At 39.0% G+C, this 19,538-nt stretch overlaps 1 protein-coding gene and 1 long non-coding RNA gene across 2 annotated transcripts in view; one reads left to right on the forward strand and one right to left on the reverse strand.

Moving 5' to 3' along the window:
- Positions 1–215: 215 nt before the first annotated feature.
- LOC5520587 (serine/threonine-protein kinase SMG1) overlaps positions 216–19,538 on the forward strand; it is a 59,569-nt gene continuing 40,246 nt past the window's right edge. The window contains exons 1-23 of the mRNA XM_048719855.1: positions 216–582; positions 1,301–1,443; positions 1,690–1,748; positions 2,347–2,424; positions 3,138–3,219; positions 3,691–3,753; positions 3,986–4,034; positions 4,327–4,403; positions 4,475–4,547; positions 4,870–4,967; positions 5,561–5,652; positions 8,751–8,835; positions 9,268–9,340; positions 9,606–9,757; positions 10,610–10,711; positions 11,188–11,264; positions 11,748–11,991; positions 15,061–15,191; positions 17,298–17,417; positions 17,713–17,837; positions 17,916–18,009; positions 18,618–18,719; positions 19,182–19,382. Of these exons, the coding sequence (XP_048575812.1) occupies positions 216–582; positions 1,301–1,443; positions 1,690–1,748; positions 2,347–2,424; positions 3,138–3,219; positions 3,691–3,753; positions 3,986–4,034; positions 4,327–4,403; positions 4,475–4,547; positions 4,870–4,967; positions 5,561–5,652; positions 8,751–8,835; positions 9,268–9,340; positions 9,606–9,757; positions 10,610–10,711; positions 11,188–11,264; positions 11,748–11,991; positions 15,061–15,191; positions 17,298–17,417; positions 17,713–17,837; positions 17,916–18,009; positions 18,618–18,719; positions 19,182–19,382 (2,687 nt within the window). The remainder of the gene's footprint in view (positions 583–1,300; positions 1,444–1,689; positions 1,749–2,346; positions 2,425–3,137; positions 3,220–3,690; positions 3,754–3,985; positions 4,035–4,326; positions 4,404–4,474; positions 4,548–4,869; positions 4,968–5,560; positions 5,653–8,750; positions 8,836–9,267; positions 9,341–9,605; positions 9,758–10,609; positions 10,712–11,187; positions 11,265–11,747; positions 11,992–15,060; positions 15,192–17,297; positions 17,418–17,712; positions 17,838–17,915; positions 18,010–18,617; positions 18,720–19,181; positions 19,383–19,538) is intronic.
- Positions 13,406–14,788, reverse strand: LOC125557345. Its single transcript, XR_007305236.1, has 2 exons — positions 14,617–14,788; positions 13,406–14,124 (listed from the first exon to the last, which is right to left on the reverse strand). It is a non-coding gene; the product is annotated as an uncharacterized LOC125557345 (long non-coding RNA).

Below are 19,538 nucleotides of genomic sequence, written 5' to 3' on the forward strand. Positions count from 1 at the left end.
ACTCCCTAAAAAGTTTATTTAGCTGACTTCAAAATATATTTTGTTAGAATTTGGCTAGATATAGCATTTTGCTTCTTTTAACCGTCTAACTCGCTCCAGGTCTCTGCCCGCGTAACTGAAAGCGAGGTTTCAGTATCACATTCAAGATGGCGCCCGAGGTCGGTTTTGTCCCCACGTTGTTTTAGCTGCTGTGTTCTGTCCGATAATGAAATGGAATGAGTGGGAGACCACAGGGCCGTGTTAGGCAGTCACGCAGAGACCGTCCTCAGCGTAACAGAAACCGCGATAATTCATCTGATTCCGTTAGCAGCGTACGAAGCGAAAGAGAAACTCCAAGAGACCGCAATGGGCGTACAGCGACACGCCGTAGACCCGAAAGACGGGACGAAAGGCCTCGAAAGCTGGACGATAAACCTCGTGAGCTGCTGGACCGGGACTCTGGCCGTGCTGGAAGTGGAGAGAAACGAGAAGATAAGCACAGGCGGCTGGAAAAACCCGCGCAGCGAGAGCGAAATGATCCGAGAGATAGGGACTCCCGAGAGCTAAACCGAGACAGTCACGGTGTTGCTAAAGCTGCAAATAGTAAGCAAACTTGTAATTATCGACTATTTAATTTCTCATTAACGCCAATCGAGTGAGCATAAAGGTTATGTCTGCTCTTTACTATTTTTTTGCTTCCGCGATGGCGTTGAAAGACGCTCGATGTGATGAATTTTGTGTGATTGTTGTTATGCTTCGTTGTTCTGTCACTTCGTCGTCTACGTCATCGCGCATAGAGGAAAAGTTAACTGAAAATATAAAAAGAAGCTAAACAAATTAATCTAAGTATGCAAAGCCAGTAATAATTTTTTAATGCAATTATCTTTTTTTTGTATCATTTGACCATTAACGTTACACGTTCAATATGTGTAGTTTTCGAAAGTTCTTATCTTATTAGAAATAAAGGAATTAAATGTAACTGAAATATAAACAAGAATTCCCTTATGAGAATATGCCAGTATAGAAAAGAAGAACTGGAAAAAATGGACAACAACAAGAAAACAGGGAATATCCACATGTCTGATTACCGGTATCTTTTCTTAGGGCACTGTCCAATATGAGTGAAAACAAATTTCGGTCTGATTAAAAAGACCCACATTTTCCTTTGTGTTTTTCCTTTGAATCCTTTGATTCAAAATTCCTTTGAAAGTGTTCAGGAAGAGTCTGTTAGTGCCAAGTATGCCTTAGAGCCATTAAGAATCACAGGTCTGACTGAGTACCCGAGTTAAACGTGTCTAACAAACTTGAATTTCTATTTCAGGTCTAGATCGCCATGGCAACATACCTGATGAGTCACGTCTGTCCAATATGATCAAAAGAATTAGTAGGGAGACAGACCGTGAACGCAGATTGGCAGCTGCCCGTCAACTAGAAGAGTTCTTCAACAACTCTGAGAACTACCAGGTAACATGGAAGCTATTGCAGATGTCATTTTCCCTCTAGTACTGTCCATGTCAACCTACAGCTCTTTGGGACGCATTTTAAAATCCCTATTTTACAATCTTGTAAAATCCTGTGTGAATCATTTATTCTAAGCGAATACTTCTCATTAAGTGGATACAGGCTGAAAAAGTTTGAATTTTTTGCTGTTACCCTCTCTCCTAATAATTTGTTTTCTAAATATGCTTATAATTCTGATCCCTTTTTCAGGTTATTATGAAGAATGGAGAGAGTGTACTTATTGACCTGGAAGACATTTTGTATGAGCGGTAAATTATTTTTATTTCTTTTCTCTTTCTTTGCATAAAATGAATTGCAAGTGGCAATCATTTTAGAGCTGTTAACTCACCTGCTTCAGCGAGTATTCAGAAGATTTCCGACCAATCACCTGCATGAAAGGCAAAATCATCCACAAAATCGAAGCTCAATGGACCGCTTTCACAATGTCGTGTGGGCATTCAAAATGCCACAGACTGGTGGGCCACCACTTATCTAAAATTGTTTATGAAGTGGAGTTTACAGAGAAAGCTATAGAAAATGCTGCCAGAGTGCTTTTTTGCGAAGTTTTGGATTCAAATACCTTGTCGTCCACATTTTTGATCTGCGGTGGCCCACCAGTCTGCGGTCTTTAAAAGCTGTAGTAGTAACATTTTCCTTGGGGAGAGGGTGGGAAGCTTTAGTCATCCCTTGTATTAACTAGTGGCATATGCATTTTATTTTATTTGTGAAACTCCTTGACCCTGTGCTACAGTAGCTGCAGCTTGAGCAAACATTTGTCCATTTTTTATGCAGGTTGTTAGGTATCTATGTGTATCTATATTTTCACATTCACATGCTTTGATTCCGATGAATGTTTTCACCTTTTAGTGGACTGTTGGACATCAAAGAACCACTCATCCAGTGTTTTGGAGTTTTTGGAGGACTGCTTGGATATGATTCAAGAAGGTTTGTATAGTCATTGAAACTTTCATGCATGCCCCTAGCTCGCCATCATGTCTAGTTGAGACGAGTACAAGACTAATACCCCAGCTAGAAATAGGTGCTGGACCAGAAACAACAGGGCTTAAAAAATAGGTATGAATCAACACAAGGTTGAAAAGGTGTGCTAAACACCTCTGTGAAACAGAGTGGTTGCCCTGACGTTTCGAGTGTTAGCCTTTTGTTGGTTTCTTTTGCTCCAACGAAGGGCTAAAGCTCGAAATGTCAGCGCAACCACTCTGTTTCACAGAGGTGTTTAACATACCTTTTCAACCTTGTGTTGATTCATACCTTATCTAACCATGCCTACACAGACTATATAGTTTTTCTACAGCTTGCCTGTAGTCTTTCTAATTATACCACTAAAAAAATAGATCAAAGAGGGCATTCATATTTGACTCCGTGACATAGGAGATAAAAGACAGCAGCTTTGAGTTATCTGCAACATGGATGCTTACTGTTTGGTTAACAATAAAAAAAAATCCATCCATCTTATATCCAACACACTAAGTGAAAAGTCAAACAACCTTGTGTACATAAAGACTCATGACATACCATCTCATTCTACCTTTAATGCCTGAAGAAGACTAGCCATTTACCGTTGAAATGTTACAATCCTTCCAATGAGTACTTTGTGGGAAAAAGCACAACAAATGAATAATTCTGAGACAAATTTTTAGATATCTCCAATGGATATTCAACAAACTGGACTCGTCTGCCTCTGAGGAGATAAAGGTTATTTTGCTTGGTGCTCTTACAAAGGTAAATAGAGTAGCTTACAAGACTACAATGATCGAATGTTGAATAAAGTTTCGATTTATGTTTTATTTGAATACAAAGTCACTTGTGCTTTTGCTGCCCTTACAGTAACTACTCACTATTATGTTAGTTTAGACAATTCTACAACACAGATTTTCACCATGAGATACACAATTTTAAAGTGGCAATCACACCAGTTTACTTCCAGTCAATTATGAAACAATCTTATATTATTTTTAACAGAAAACGTGAAAAAAAATCCAAATTGTAAAAGCCGTGTTTCTATTGAAAGTTTCTTCAATAATTTAGAGAGGATGGCCTGTTAAATGGGAGGATTCTAATAGATTCTTTTTCCAGTTGAGGTTTTTGTCATTTTCCATCTTTGTCAATGTTTAACCTGTTGTTTCAAAGTGTGGTTGTTTTAAAGTATCCTTACACGTTTTAATGGTATACTAACACTGTCAATTATTCTAGACCATCCAGATTGAAGGTGGCCAAGGAGAGAGTGGCCAGCACTACTTTAGAGAATTTGTTGTTGTAAGTTGTCACTTTTGTAGTAATGTTTTTGGTTCCTGTACTACTGGGGCCGGTCCCTAGAAAGCAGGTTAGCGCTAACCTAGAGATAAATATGGCTATCTTGATATTTGATTGGTTAAAAAAGGGCATTCATTCCTTGGTTAGCGTTAACCTGCTTTCTATAGGAACTCGACCCTGTACCATACCGTACTATACTGTAACTCTGATGATTTAATGTTTGTTTGGTTTGCAGAACATCATGAGTTCTCTACAAAATTTTCTGGAAAACGTGGACTGTCCAGGTAAAAGAATGAATCTCCTGACTTGTTCACATTGTATTCAAATCATCTCCATTAAAGGACAAGCTTATCCCATTGCCTTATTAAATTAGACTGAAAAACTACAAAAAAACACTCATCTGTTAATTTCTGTGCAGGAAAAAAAAAACGTTTTCTGTACTACAGTACATATTTACCAAGATCTTACTCTTATCTTGAAGAGACCTAGACGGCTATGTACACCTTGAATGGATGTTTTCTCCTACTTGACAGTTTGCTAGAATAACAGATACACTTTAATTTGTTTGTTTCCCAGAACTATTGTGTGCAGTCCTGGCGGTTATCATGCCCATTGCTAAGGACTTCCCCCAAGCATTTGCTGGCCATTTCAGGGTGAGCAATGCTATCACTAAAGCAGCTAGATACCATTGATGCTTATTAACTTTTACCCTCTGTTGTTCTAGGACACTGTTGATATTCTGGTTGGCTGGCACATTGATACCTCACAGCAAGACTCCCTAACTCAATATACCTCTGGTGAGTCCTTGAGTAATAGTAGCCTTTGTCCCACTTTATTAACCTGAAATGGGAGTTGTCAAAGGAGTCCCTAGGATTTTTAATGCTCCCCAATGGTACGGCACAGTAGCTCCATAAATCAATACACCTCCGGTAAGTCCTTGAATAAAACTAGCAGATTTGGTACGTCTGCTGTCAAAGCCCTGCTTTATTAACCTGAATTGGGGGATGTCAAATGAGTCCCTAAGATGGGGAACGCTTTACCATGGTACAGCACAGTATACCTCCATTTTTTATATATTCCTACAATTGTTCTTATTTTATTTTTATTTTGCGTTTCCAGATTGTCTTGTTCAACTTCATCCTTATTGGGCACTAGATATTGCCTTCTCTCTTACTTTGCTTGGGCAATTCCTAGAAGACATGGAAGCATATGCAGAGGTAGGGAGAATATAGTTTTGGATATAAAATATAAGTTGGATATACTGTAAGTTTTTAAGGTGGCGTCTACAATTGTTTTGGCTAAACAGCCCATCTTCAATTCCCTGTTTCAAAACTTGCAGGAGCAGAACTGATATCCTGTGTGATTTTGAGAAGCAATTAATGATTTAGGGTATTTAGCAATTAATGATTTAGAGTATTTAGAGTAGTTATTAACTTATCTGAAATAGCAAGGATTCATTAATAAAGATTGAAAAAACTACAGACATAATTCTTTTACAGGGAATTAAAGATAAGCCATTGAACTGCTAACATAAATAAAATGTGATTGATGTATTTAGCAAATTTAATCAATCTTTCTAAATTTTGAGGTTTTAAAGGCTGTTCCAGTCCCCTGTTAAATCGTAAATATTACTTTAGATATGGTGTTTATTAGAATGTCCAGAACTGTCCAGCAGGTAACAGAACATGACTCCAACTGAAGCTGATATGCCTGTCACTCAACTAGCTACATGGGATTGTGCCTTGTTTGTTTGTAATTACATATTATCACCTTATGGCAATTATTAACAAATTACACTACATTGTCACAGGAGCTGAGGCTGGTGCCTCATAACAAGACAAGTCCAAGGCAGGGATTACCATCGCCCTACACTTCACTGCCCAAGCTCACTGCCCTTGTGCGGTAAGAAAACCCATAACACCTGGACCCCCAAAACATCCATAACACCCGGACACTCATAACACCTGGACGCTCATAACACCCGGACACTCATAACACCTGGACACCAATAACACCCAGACACTTATAACACCTGGACACCAATAACACCCAGACGCTCATAACACCTGGACGCCAATAACACCTGGACACTCATAACACCTGGACACCGATAACACCCGGACACCCATAACACCCGGACACCCATAACACCCAGACACTCATAACACCTGTACACCCATAACACCCGGACACCTATAACACCTGGACAGTCATAACACCCAGACACCTATAACACCTGGACAGTAATAACACCCGGACACTCATAACACCTGGACACCCATAACAACCAGATACTTATAACACCTGGACACCCATAACACCAGGACACTCATAACACCTAGACACCCATAACACCCAGACACTTATAACACCTGGACACCAATAACACCCGGACACTCATAACACCCAGACACCTATAACAACTGGACACCCATAACACCTGGACACTCATAACACCTGGACACCTGTAACAACCGGACACTCATAACACCTGGACACTCATAACACCTGGACATCAATAACACCTGGACACTAGTAACTCCCGGACACTCATAATACCTGGACACCAAAAACACCCAGACACTCATAACACCTGGATACCCAAATTACCCATAACACCTGGAGACTCATAACACCTGGAGACTCATAACACCTGGGAACCAATAACACCTGGGAACCAATAACACCTGGACACTCATAACACCTGGACACCCAAAACACCCAGACACTCATAACACCTGGACACCCAAAACACCCAGACACTCATAACACCTAGACACCCATAACACCCAGACACTTATAACACCTGGACACCAATAACACCCGGACACTCATAACACCCAGACACCTATAACAACTGGACACCCATAACACCTGGACACTCATAACACCTGGACACCTGTAACAACCGGACACTCATAACACCTGGACACTCATAACACCTGGACATCAATAACACCTGGACACTAGTAACTCCCGGACACTCATAATACCTGGACACCAAAAACACCCAGACACTCATAACACCTGGATACCCAAATTACCCATAACACCCGGAGACTCATAACACCTGGAGACTCATAACACCTGGGAACCAATAACACCTGGGAACCAATAACACCTGGACACTCATAACACCTGGACACCCAAAACACCCAGACACTCATAACACCTGGACACCCAAAACACCCAGACACTCATAACACCCGGACACCTATAACACCTGGACACCCAAAACACCCAGACACTCATAACACCTGGACACCCAAAACACCCAGACACTCATAACACCTGGACACCCATAACACCCAGACACTTATAACACCCAGACACTCATAACACCTGTACACCCATAACACCCGGACACCTATAACACCTGGACAGTCATAAAACCCAGACACTCATAACACCTGGACAACCATAACACCTAGACACTCATATTACCTGGACACCCATAACACCTGGACACTCATAACACCCGGACACTCATAACACCTGGACACTCATAACACCCAGACACTCATAACACCTAGACACCCAAAACACCCAGACACTTATAACACCCAGACACTCATAACACCCGGACACTCATAACACCCGGACACTCATAACACCCGGACACTCATAACACCTAGACACCCAAAACACCCGGACACCCATAACACCTGGACACCTATAACACCTGGGTACTCATAACACCCAGACACTCATAACACCTGGACACTCATAACACCTAGACACTCATATTACCTGGACACCCATAACACCTGGACACCTATAACACCTGGACACTCATAACACCCAGACACTCGTATCACCTGGACACCCATAACACCTGGACACTCATAACACCTGGACACCCAAAACACCCAGACACTTATAACACCCAGACACTTATAACACCCAGACACTCATAACACCCGGACACTCATAACACCTGGACACCCATAACATCTGGACACTTATAACACATGGACACCCATAACAGCCAGACACTCATAACAGCCAGACACTTATAACACCCAGACACTTATAACACCCAGACACTTATAACACCCAGACACTTATAACACCTGGACACCCATAACACCTGGACACTCATAACACCTTGACACTCATAACACCCGGACACTCATAACACCTGGATACCCATAACACCCGGACAACCATAACACCCAGACACTCATAACAACCAGACACTCATAACACCCAGACACTCATAACACCTGGATACCCAAATTACCCATAACACCCGGAGACTCATAAGACCTGGGAACCAATAACACCTGGACACTCATAACACCTGGACACCCAAAACACCCAGACACTCATAACACCTGGACACCCAAAACACCCAGACACTTATAACACCCAGACACTCATAACACCTGGACACCCAAAACACCCAGACACTCATAACACCTGGACACCAGTAACTCCCGGACACTCATAACATATGGACACCAAAAACACCTAGACACCAGTAACTCCCGGACACTCATAACACCTGGATACCCAAATTACCCATAACATCCAGAGACTCATAACACCTGGGCACTCATAACACCTGGACACTCATAACACCTGGACACTCATAACACCTGGACACCCAAAACACCCAGACACTCATAACACCTGGACACCCAAAACACCCAGACACTCATAACACCTGGACACCCAAAACACCCAGACACTCATAACACCTGGACACCCAAAACACCCAGACACTCATAACACCTGGACACCCATAACACCCAGACACTTATAACACCCAGACACTCATAACACCTGTACACCCATAACACCCGGACACCTGGACAGTCATAGAACCAAGACACTCTGTAATTAATTACTAGACACATCGTTTGTCATTATAATTATGCCTACTGATGAAGTGCAAACTATTGAGTGGGATAAACTTGTTGTTGTGAGATAATGTTTTTTTTATCTTTGGTACTCAGTTTTTTTTCCTAATTTGATTTTTGTGTGTGATTCTTCAGAGTGTTCACTACTGTAGTAGACGGTATTGGAATCTATTTTTCACCATCAAAAAGCCCTTCCATCACCCCTCAATATCTGGCAGATGTGAGTATTTAACACTTGATAAGTTGAGAAAAATTATTGCAGTACTTTGAATAGTACCTACATAACAATCTCCAAGTCTTTTGCTGGTTCTATCGATTTGGAGAGTTAACTGGCTAAAGGTGGAATCTTCAAACATTTTTCACTGCGCAAACTTAATTCTTCTAAGGCAAACTTTAAAGAAATGATTCTTGCATAGTAAAGAAAGTGCTGAGGGGAGTAATATACCTATGAATTTACTTTCTCAATTGAGAAAGTACAATTTTCTGTAGCACATTTAGACTTTTGTCCTTTTAACAACAGTGAATTGAAAAATACTCTACTGATCTCTGCAAGAATCCTGAGTCTCTTTTTTAATCATTTCTTGTTTTACTTTACATGTTATGGTGTTGTTTTATGGTTGTTTTTATTTGTTTGTTTTTTTGTATCTTGTAGATAATCCAGAGAGTGGTGCATTGCATCAACATGTCTGCATATGGCTTCTATTATGAAAAGTTATTTGTTGCAGGTATGTATAGATAAAACCTGTGTACCATTGTAAATGCTTGTTTGATTTCCCAGTATCCGATAATCACCCTGTTTCTAATTAGCTCCCTCCTTAGCTTCTACTCCCCCTCCCATACAAAATGGTTCTAATTGAATCGAACCTTTATACAGTAACACTGACATACTGTAAGCCATGAAATCAACTTATAATGGCATTAACAGTCTCTTGTGTTGCTCTGTTGACAGGCTTTCTTTGCTTACATTTCTCGTTTCTCTTTTGTTTTCAGCCAATAAGTGCCTTGCTTCAATGTGCAACTGGCTTCAGATGCACTATGCATGCTGTAGCGATTTGACAGCTTCATTCGTCATTCAGCAATTGACCAACTGTCCAAATGTCTCCTACGGTCACATCCTGTCTATACTCCTACTCCTAGATAAGGTGAGGGACATCTGAGTGACTTCAGATGGAAGTGAAGTGGATTGTAGATATCTTGATTGTAATCTCAATAGCCAGGTTTTATATTGTGTATGCTCCAGCCCATACATACAATAGCCTCTACCCAAGGTTTTCTCCTGAAAACACGCAGTAGATTATTGGTATTGGTATTGGAGCTTAGAGTTGATGCTCTTGTCTTGTCAGTATTGAAGAGAATATCAAATGTTGGAGGTTGCACGGTGAGAATCCATGCATCATAACCCACAAAAACGGGTAACATAAATGACAATCTGTCTTATTTTAATCATTTTGGTGCAAAACGTTTAAAGTTCTTAAACCTGGATAAATTTAAACTTCTTTGTTTATCTATTTTATATCCATGAGACAGATACAGCACACAACCTTGGATTCTCTAGTGCAACCTTATGAAATACAGTACTTCTCTCAAACATATGACCCTCTGTTCATACAATTTGCAAACAACATGCAAACAGCAGCTGTTATAACTCTGAAGCTTGACACATATCAGAATTAATACATTTGTTGTTTTCAGATTTTTATTATTATCGACCTAGGGTGGGCTCACACACAAATTGTTTTAATTGCTTGAAACTATCTTACTAACTGTAAGTGAATAGCTAGTAGTCTTTGGTTTAGCTCTAGGAGTCTTTTGCTCACTATCTAGCTTGTCCCAGTCTGTTCACTGTGTTATGAACAGCTAAATTGTATGCAGATTTGGTGAACAGGGCATAATGGTTCTGTAGGTGTATACCAGGGGTGTATGTCAGATATTCTATTTGTGACTTTTTCCTGTTTCTTTCCTGATACCATGCTGTATGCTTACACAAATTGCAGATAATCAACAAAGTAGGTACCTCTATGACTGAGACCTTCATAAAGCAGATATTGGATCCAAATTCTGCCATCATGAAGCTTAGACTTTGTGCAGATGAAGCTGTAAGTTGACCTTCTATTAAAACCTTGTTTTTACAATATGAAAAGTATAACAGTATGAAAAGTAAAACAAAAATGGCAAAAACACATTCACTTCAGTGCAGAAGAGGTTTGAAACATTCTACCCATATGGTTTAAATACATCTAAATCTATTGCAAAACTCTACAGCAGGCTGCAGTCATATCTATAGTCATCTTATTAGACATTATTTCGTTTCTTTTTATTTTAATTGCTATAATTGCTGATTTCATGAGTGGCACTTCATTAATCATTTAATATTTGGTGTTGACTAATATTATGTTGACTACTCAAACAGTTATCAATTTGATTTCACTTCATATTCCCTTTCTTGTCTGGACAAAAAATGGTCATGGGGCTATTATGAACTTCACTTGTAGGAAAAAAAAACAGGGGCAATTTTAATCGATTGTATCTTAATAATGTCCCAACATTCCTAAAACTTTTCCTGCTTTGTCAGATTTTGAGTGATGTCATGAAAGTTTATCAAGGTTTCCTTAGTATCCATGATGTTCTGTTGATGGAAACAGCTTACAAGTGAGTTACAATAAATCTTTACTACATAACATTGAATTATTAAACTGTGAAAATTTCCCAGGTATACATATCAAGGCATATGTCTCTCAGGTTTTTGACTGATGAATAGAGAGATGACTTGAAACATCTGGACAACATATTCCTATCCCTATTCTTACTTTACTTTTTGCATATCAATGCAGGGTCCCTTTTACTTTCTTTAAATACCTTTTAGGTGTTTAGGTTAGGGAAAATGATTAGATTTTATATTTTTATTTTCAAAAGCAAAACACTGCAAATTGCAATTGTGTGTAAAGCTTAGTTTTTAATCCAAGAGGTATGGTCTTTTTGTGACATGTTTTTGAGTATTTTTTTTCATTGCGAGTATGAAAGGATGATTCATTATTCATTCTCTGAAATATTGAAAAGCTAACACATATACAGTAAGCCTTGACTTGTTTTGCGAATATGTGTGCTGAATGGGCCATTGGTTAACTTAATCAGAATTGTGGTGCCCGAGATGATTGACACATTTTCCAAGATCAAGAAAAGCTCTGAGTCCTACACGGCACAAGAAGCAGATACTCTCGCAGTTGGCTCTGATGCAACTACAGCAACACCAGATGAGCCAGAAGCTAAGCCACCGTTGCATGTCATCAGAGACAGCATCCACCATACTGCAACCATCCTTATCTTTGACCTGTGTGCACTGGCTGAGATTGCCACCTCTAAGTCTGCCATTCTTGGGGTTAGTTGTCTTTTTTTAAACTGCATTTGCTACAAAACATCTTTAAAATTATCACCAAGAATTTGCAGCTCTACTAAGCTGCCTCGTTTTATGCAACCATCCTCTCAAACACAAAGGCGCCTAAGCCCCGCCCCCATTTTCCAAATGGAGAGAAAGTCCAACATGGCGGCCATTACGGTTACGAGCCCAGTCAATAAAGAATGCCCCCAAATCTAAAGATTTGATATCCGAATATATAACGAATACATAATTTCCCAAATAGAAGAAAATATATGTTTGATTTGTACTTCAAGCCTTTCTTGGCAGCGAGAAATGCATATTTGTTTTAGAATTCGTACATTTACGGCGCGATTTCAAATCTCCCGCCTTTCCCTTCGACGCCATTTTTGGTATGTATACCTTCCTGACTCTCCTAGGGAAGGATTTGGTGAGCTTGGGCCTGCAATGACCACAGTCATTGCTTAGCAGTCTATCCTAAGGGATTATGCGTGCAATGGGGTACAAACAGAGCTAAATTTTGCCATTTTTAGCGTGTTTGGAAAACATGTTTCGTGGAGTGGTTTTGCCTCATTTCTTCGCACTTTTCTTTACCGGTAGCATGATTCGTATTTCAATCAGACATTCAGGGAAATATGAAGAGCATTGTACTCTGAAAAGAAGCCCCTAAAATGGGGAAAGAGGGAAGGAAGACAGGAAGAAAAAAGACATTGCAGATAGTAATAATATGTGTTTTTGCAAGTTCTGCACACAACAAAGCTGGACATTAGAACTGCAGCAAACATCAGGTATAAAGTCAAGATACATTATATATATTTTATTATTCATATGCCACTTTACAGCTGTAGTGTAAGAGGACACCTCAGTAAAACTTATTCTAGTGAAACTATTATTTCTATTTCTTGTTGCTGCAACATGTGTAAAACAAAAATGCAAAGTGGGCCTATCTAGCTCCTATCTGCTGTTGTACATTTGTTCGAGAATTAACCAAAAATCCATAAAGTGTTTTGACATTTACCTGAGCAGGAAGAAAATTTGGTGTGGTGGGCAGGTCAGGGGATGTTGAACCCCCAGTTGACTTCTACTTACCCTCACCCTGTCAGTCATTTATAAGTATACTAAACAGAGTACTAGGTACACCTGTTTGAATAGGGAGTATATTGCAGTCAACTTGATTTCTAGGAGAGCACTTGGTCATTAGACCATTGTGCCCTCTTGCTAATTTATCAGATGCAGGGTTAAAAGTAGGGCTTAGTTACGTCCCAATAAAATGCAACACTTAATATTTGTCTGTACAAAACAAGGGAGTGGTATACAATAAAAGAAAACATTTGTTTCAATAATTGTTTTTACAGTGCATAACTGGCTGACAGAAACTGTACAAAACAAGGGAGTGGTATACAATATAAAGATAACATTTGTTTCAATATTTTTTTATAGTGCATAACTGGCTCACAGAAACAGCAGAAAACCCTTTGTACAATGTATCAGCTTGTATACTTACACATATAACCCAAACCACTGAAGGGCTACTAAAGAAATGCCTGATATCCATCTAAGTGAGTTGGAGCCATAATTAAGTCTATCTTTCTACTTTTTGGATCAGAATGCACCTGTATAGTATTTTGTTTTTATCTTGCAATCTATGATGACTACAAATAATGTAGAAATAATAACAATTGAATTAGCTTTTGTTTCTATTTGTCCAAAACCAGTCTGGTTCCTTAGTTTTATAAAGGGTTTACCCAAGCATATGTTTTATACTTTATAAGTTAATTATACAAAATAGAGACATGACTTTTACTGTTTTTATTCAATGGATATCCTCCCTGTATCTACACTTGCTTTTACTGTAAGAATGAGAAGTCTTGAACTGATGGATAAAAGAGAAAGCATTTTAGTTTATTCAAAAGTATAATCTATAATGCAGTTTATAAAATATGACTGGTTGCTTTATACACTTTACTAACACATCAATCTTATAGCAACAAAACATGTTTCCTTTACACAGGAATGTTTATGATTAAAAATCACATGGAAAATGTAATACTGTATATGTCTATGTATCTGCTTTTTCTTGAGGAATATATCTTGTTTATTATTCAGATGTCACCATGACTTGCTTCTTGGGTATAGCTAGGATGAAATCATATAATTGATTAGAAATTATATAATAGATTCAACATGCAAGTTTGGCCCCCAATTCATGCAGATGGAGATTTACTAAACTGTTTAGTTAACTTTACTAGAATACAAATAATGGACTGATCCCAATGATAAAAAATACTACCATTTATTACATATTTATACTTACATTCCAACTTATAGTAGCTTGTAAATAGAATTAAAACTTCACACACCACAAAACAATCTTGTCCGAGCTCAAGGCGATGTAAAAATAAAAACAAACAAGAGAAAAGCAAGATTTGATCTACAAACAGCATCTTTTCTATAGAAGGCCTGCATTACTTCTATCGGCAGTAATGTGTACAAAGTCAAGATGCATTTTCTAGCAAAACAGAGTTTCCCTGCCACTTTAAGTACCTATAAGCTTATGATGACTAATTTAAATCCTGTTTTCTGAGTTTTAAAGCTATGCAAAGTAAATTAAAGGCATAAAAAGCTCACCTTTTGTCGAGGTTTGAAATCGTTGTTTTCCGATAATGCATTTGCTCCTTTTTTGCATAAATCACGTTGGTTTCGTAGCTTTACTTCTACTGGGTTTCCTTTTTTACACATTCTATCGGACTAGAAGGTAGAGTTGGCATTTTTATTCATCAGGAAGCGCTTTGAAACCTCTCCTTTCTGTTTTTTGTACATGACTCGGGCTGCCATCTTGAATTTGTTCCTCACTCCACGGCGATTGATTGACAAATGAGCCGATGCTTCCAATGGAAGCACCCTTTATACCGCGCCTTCATGTTCAAGTTCCAAAATAGTAGTCACTCAAACACTGTGTTATATCCCTCTAGTAAAAGGCCACCTCCAATAAATGGTAGCAGGCGCCATTTTCCAGTACAAATGTGTTTTTCACTGTTGGGTTTACCTCTATGTTTTTATCTTTTTCTTCAGCTTTGGAAATTGTCACCTACACTATTTGAGCTGCTGACAGAGCAACTGAGTGCCTGTGAGTGGCAAGTGGCTGCCTGCTTCCCAGCAATACAGTACACCATCCTACATGCCCTGTATACTCATTCTCAAAGGTAACTTCACCAGCAATACAGTACACCATCCTACATGCCTTTATACTCACACTCAAAGGTAACTTCACCAGCAATACAGTACACCATCCTACATGCCCTGTATACTCATTCTCAAAGGTAACTTCACCAGCAATACAGTACACCATCCTACTTGCCCTTTATACTCACACTCAAAGGTAACTTCACCAGCAATACAGTACACCATCCTACATGCCCTGTATACTCATTCTCAAAGGTAACTTCACCAGCAATACAGTACTACACCACTTACTGTTTAGACAATAGAGTGCACCATCCTACATGCCTTTATACTCACACTCAAAGGTAACTTCACCAGTAATACAGTACACCATCCTACATGCCCTGTATAATCACACTCAAAGGTAACTTTACCTGTAATACAGTGCACCATCCTACATGCCCTGAATACTCACACTCAAAGGTAACCACCAGCAATACAGTACACCATCCTACTTGCCCTTTATACTCACACTCAAAGGTAACTTCACCAGCAATACAGTACACCATCCTACATGCCCTGTATACTCATTCTCAAAGGTAACTTCACCAGCAATACAGTACTACACCACTTACTGTTTAGACAATAGAGTGCACCATCCTACATGCCTTTATACTCACACTCAAAGGTAACTTCACCAGTAATACAGTACACCATCCTACATGCCCTGTATAATCACACTCAAAGGTAACTTTACCTGTAATACAGTGCACCATCCTACATGCCCTGTATACTCACACTCAAAGGTAACTTTACCAGCGATACAGTACACCATCCTACATGCCCTGAATACTCACACTCAAAGGTAACTTTACCAGCGATACAGTACACCATCATACATGCCCTGTATACTCACACTCAAAGGTAACTTTACCAGCAATACAGTACACCATCCTACATGCCCTGAATACTCACACTCAAAGGTAACTTTACCAGCAATACAGTACACCATCCTACATGCCCTGTATACTCACACTCAAAGGTAACTTTACCTGTAAAAAAATGCACCATCCTACATGCCGTGAATACTCACACTCAAAGGTAACTTTACCTGTAATACAGTGCACCATCCTTCATGCCCTGTATACTCACACTCAAAGGTAACTTTACCAGCGATACAGTACACCATCATACATGCCCTGTATACTCACACTCAAAGGTAACTTTACCAGCAATACAGTACACCATCCTACATGCCCTGAATACTCACACTCAAAGGTAACTTTACCAGCAATACAGTACACCATCCTACATGCCCTGTATACTCACACTCAAAGGTAACTTTACCTGTAAAAAAATGCACCATCCTACATGCCCTGAATACTCACACTCAGAGGTAACCACCAGCAATACAGTACACCATCCTACATGCCGTGAATACTCACACTCAAAGGTAACTTTACCTGTAATACAGTGCACCATCCTACATGCCCTGTATACTCACACTCAAAGGTAACTTTACCAGCGATACAGTACTACACCACTATACATGCCCTATATACTCACACACTCAAAGGTAACTACGCCAGTCATACAATACGTACATGCCTTGTATACTCATACTTTACTTTGTCACACATACCATTTTTCAACTATACAACTCTTGCAAATGATACAAAAAACATTTGTGAAAAATATGCAGTAATACAAAAAAAAGTACTGAAGCATTTTCCTAACTACAGTATACATACTTGTACATACATTTTATTAGTGATTTGATTCTCCCTAAACTAGAGAATGCGATAAACCATTTAAAGTAAGAGCAACCCCTTTCTATTGCCAAAGCACATTATGAAAACGAAATTCTAGAGCTTGCATAGTTTTGTACAGTTTCATTGTTTTTATTAGATTTCCCATAAATTGAGCCATCATTCTAAAACACAGGCACTCAATAAATGTGTTAGCGGTATAATTTACGTGAGTGTAAGTGACTTTGTTCTTGATTGCCTCATTAAAAGTGTGAGTCTAGATTAATGAGTGTCAAGTTTTTAATTAATGCTTTACCCTCGCAAGGGGATGTTATGATCTTGGTGCCGGTAATGTACATATTTCACAGTATTAATTTCTTTTTTTTTTTTTTCAAATAGAAATGGCCATTTCCTTAGTGTTGTTGGTGACTTAAGTGAAGAGACCAGTGAATCCTCCAAGACCATTCTCACTTTGCTGGCCAAGGTGCTTGGGAACTCAAGCTCCTCTGTTGATGCCAGGTGACATTTCAAAGCTTTCATTTAAGTACAGTAACTTTATCACCGCTTAATGTACTACTAATGCTGAATAAATATAATTTGCCACTTTAGTTGTAAGTCATTGTTTTTTTTGTCACTGGTACTTCTGCTAACAACAAATAGTATATAAAGTTGTTGCGGCTATATATACATTGTTGTTGCTGCTTCTTTGAATGCCAATGTTGTGGTTTATGATACAATTGCTGTTTCTTCTGTTGTTTTTTTGTTTTTGTTTTTGCTGTGCCTCTTTAGTAATAGTAGTATTCTACTTCTGCAGACAACTTTGCCTTGTATGGCTAGCTGATATGCTTGACACAGCTTCCAAAACAAGTGGAGTGGTGCTACAGAAGCTACAGATGGACTTCAATTTTAACACCCTGACAAAAAGCATGCTACCCCTTAGTAAGCATTTTCAAGGCTTTTTCCCTCTGTATAAACAAGCACAGCCTCACATGCTTTGTTTCATTTTGTTTTTCTTAGCTTTCCATCCATCTGTGCCACTCTCTGTAGAAGTTTGTCATTGTCTGAAGATGATGATTGAACTCAGGCTCATGTCTAGAAACTGTATTAAAAGGTATTTTTTGATTGACAATATTTATTGTGTACTTTGTAAAAGTCAATTCTTGTCAATTGAATACATGGATGTACAGTATGTGGGACACCTTCCCATTTCTCCAAACCTGATCAATAGGTCTAAAGTATTACAGTGGCTAAACCACTCTCCCTGCATGTCCTTAATAATCCACTTTAGGAGCTTTTTTGTATCTTTTTGAAGACTAGTAATGTCACACATATACTTTCTGGTTGCAATTTGTTTTGCAAAAAGTAATTGCAAGTAGCACGTGCCTTGTCAGTTTTTTCCTGCTACATGAAGAAATAAGAAGTGAGTTGCAAAGAGGGTGAAACATTGGCATTGGTCCTGTTTGTCTGTCTTATCCTTCTGGGGACATTGCATTAAATAGGATAGTTGGAAATAGGTTGTCATATATGGTAAAAGGTGTGTGCGACTTGCAATATTTGTTTTTGACGTATCAAGTTGCTAGAGAAAAGATGTATGTGTGACCGGATTTAAGACATTAGGTTGTAAATGGGACAGGTGAGCAGGCCCCCTTAAGAGAGGAATCACCTGTCTGAACTGCTGGTCCTTGAAACTTTTTGTTTTATGATTGATTTTTGTTCAAGGTGTCTTCAAGACAGTGTTGTGAGGTTGATGGATGTCTGTGAAGAAGTAAGAGAGACTTACCTGTCTCTTATCAAGATAATACCAACAGATATACTAACAAGGTATGGGCCTGCAGTCAGAAAAGGGCCCCTCCCTTCACCCACACACTGCAAGCCCCTTACAGCTACAACATAGATAGTTCAAGTGGTGCAATAGCAACACCTCATTGCTTGCTTTCTGGTTATTAACGAAATTTTAAGGTTAAGGTAACTGTGATGTAATAATTGGTTTATTTTGAAAGTTTCAACTGTCAGTAGAAAAAGTACTTTGTCCCCCCCCCCCATGAAATTATTCTACAGTGTAAGACACACAATATGATATTGTCCATCAAAATGTTTTCCTTGCAGCAGGTTTGATACGACACATGGGTAATTTTTTCTTGTCCAATCTTCCAAAAAGTTTGCATGTAGAGCTTGCGATGCATCAGTTTACTCCCTGGTTTACCCTAAGGTTTCTTTATCCCCTGTAATCTAAACTGGTTTTGTATTAGATGCTATTTCTATATAATATTTTGTATTTGACAGTTTTGCCTCCAGAAACCTCCTCCAAGACAGGGTGCTGGTCCAGAAGGCAAATGGCTTTGGAGAATTCAAGAAGCTGACGACAAGCTGTGAAGACATTTGGTGGACACGCAAGAGCCATGTTATAAAGCCCCCTTCAGGGACTTTCCATTCATATAACTTCCAAGTGATCATGGCTTTCATACAACTTGGGGTACTGCCAAGGTAACTGGGGTTTTAATTGTTTTGGCTATTTACAAGAAAATATTTACAAGAAATTAGTATTTCACAAATATAGTTAGACTCAGAATACTTTCCCTTTGCTTAAATCTGCTCATGTGGCTGGGTTTAAGGGGCTTAAAAAGATAGTCTTTCTCCTAG

This window comes from Nematostella vectensis, chromosome 12 (assembly GCF_932526225.1).
Source record: "Nematostella vectensis chromosome 12, jaNemVect1.1, whole genome shotgun sequence".
Lineage (NCBI taxonomy): Eukaryota > Metazoa > Cnidaria > Anthozoa > Actiniaria > Edwardsiidae > Nematostella > Nematostella vectensis.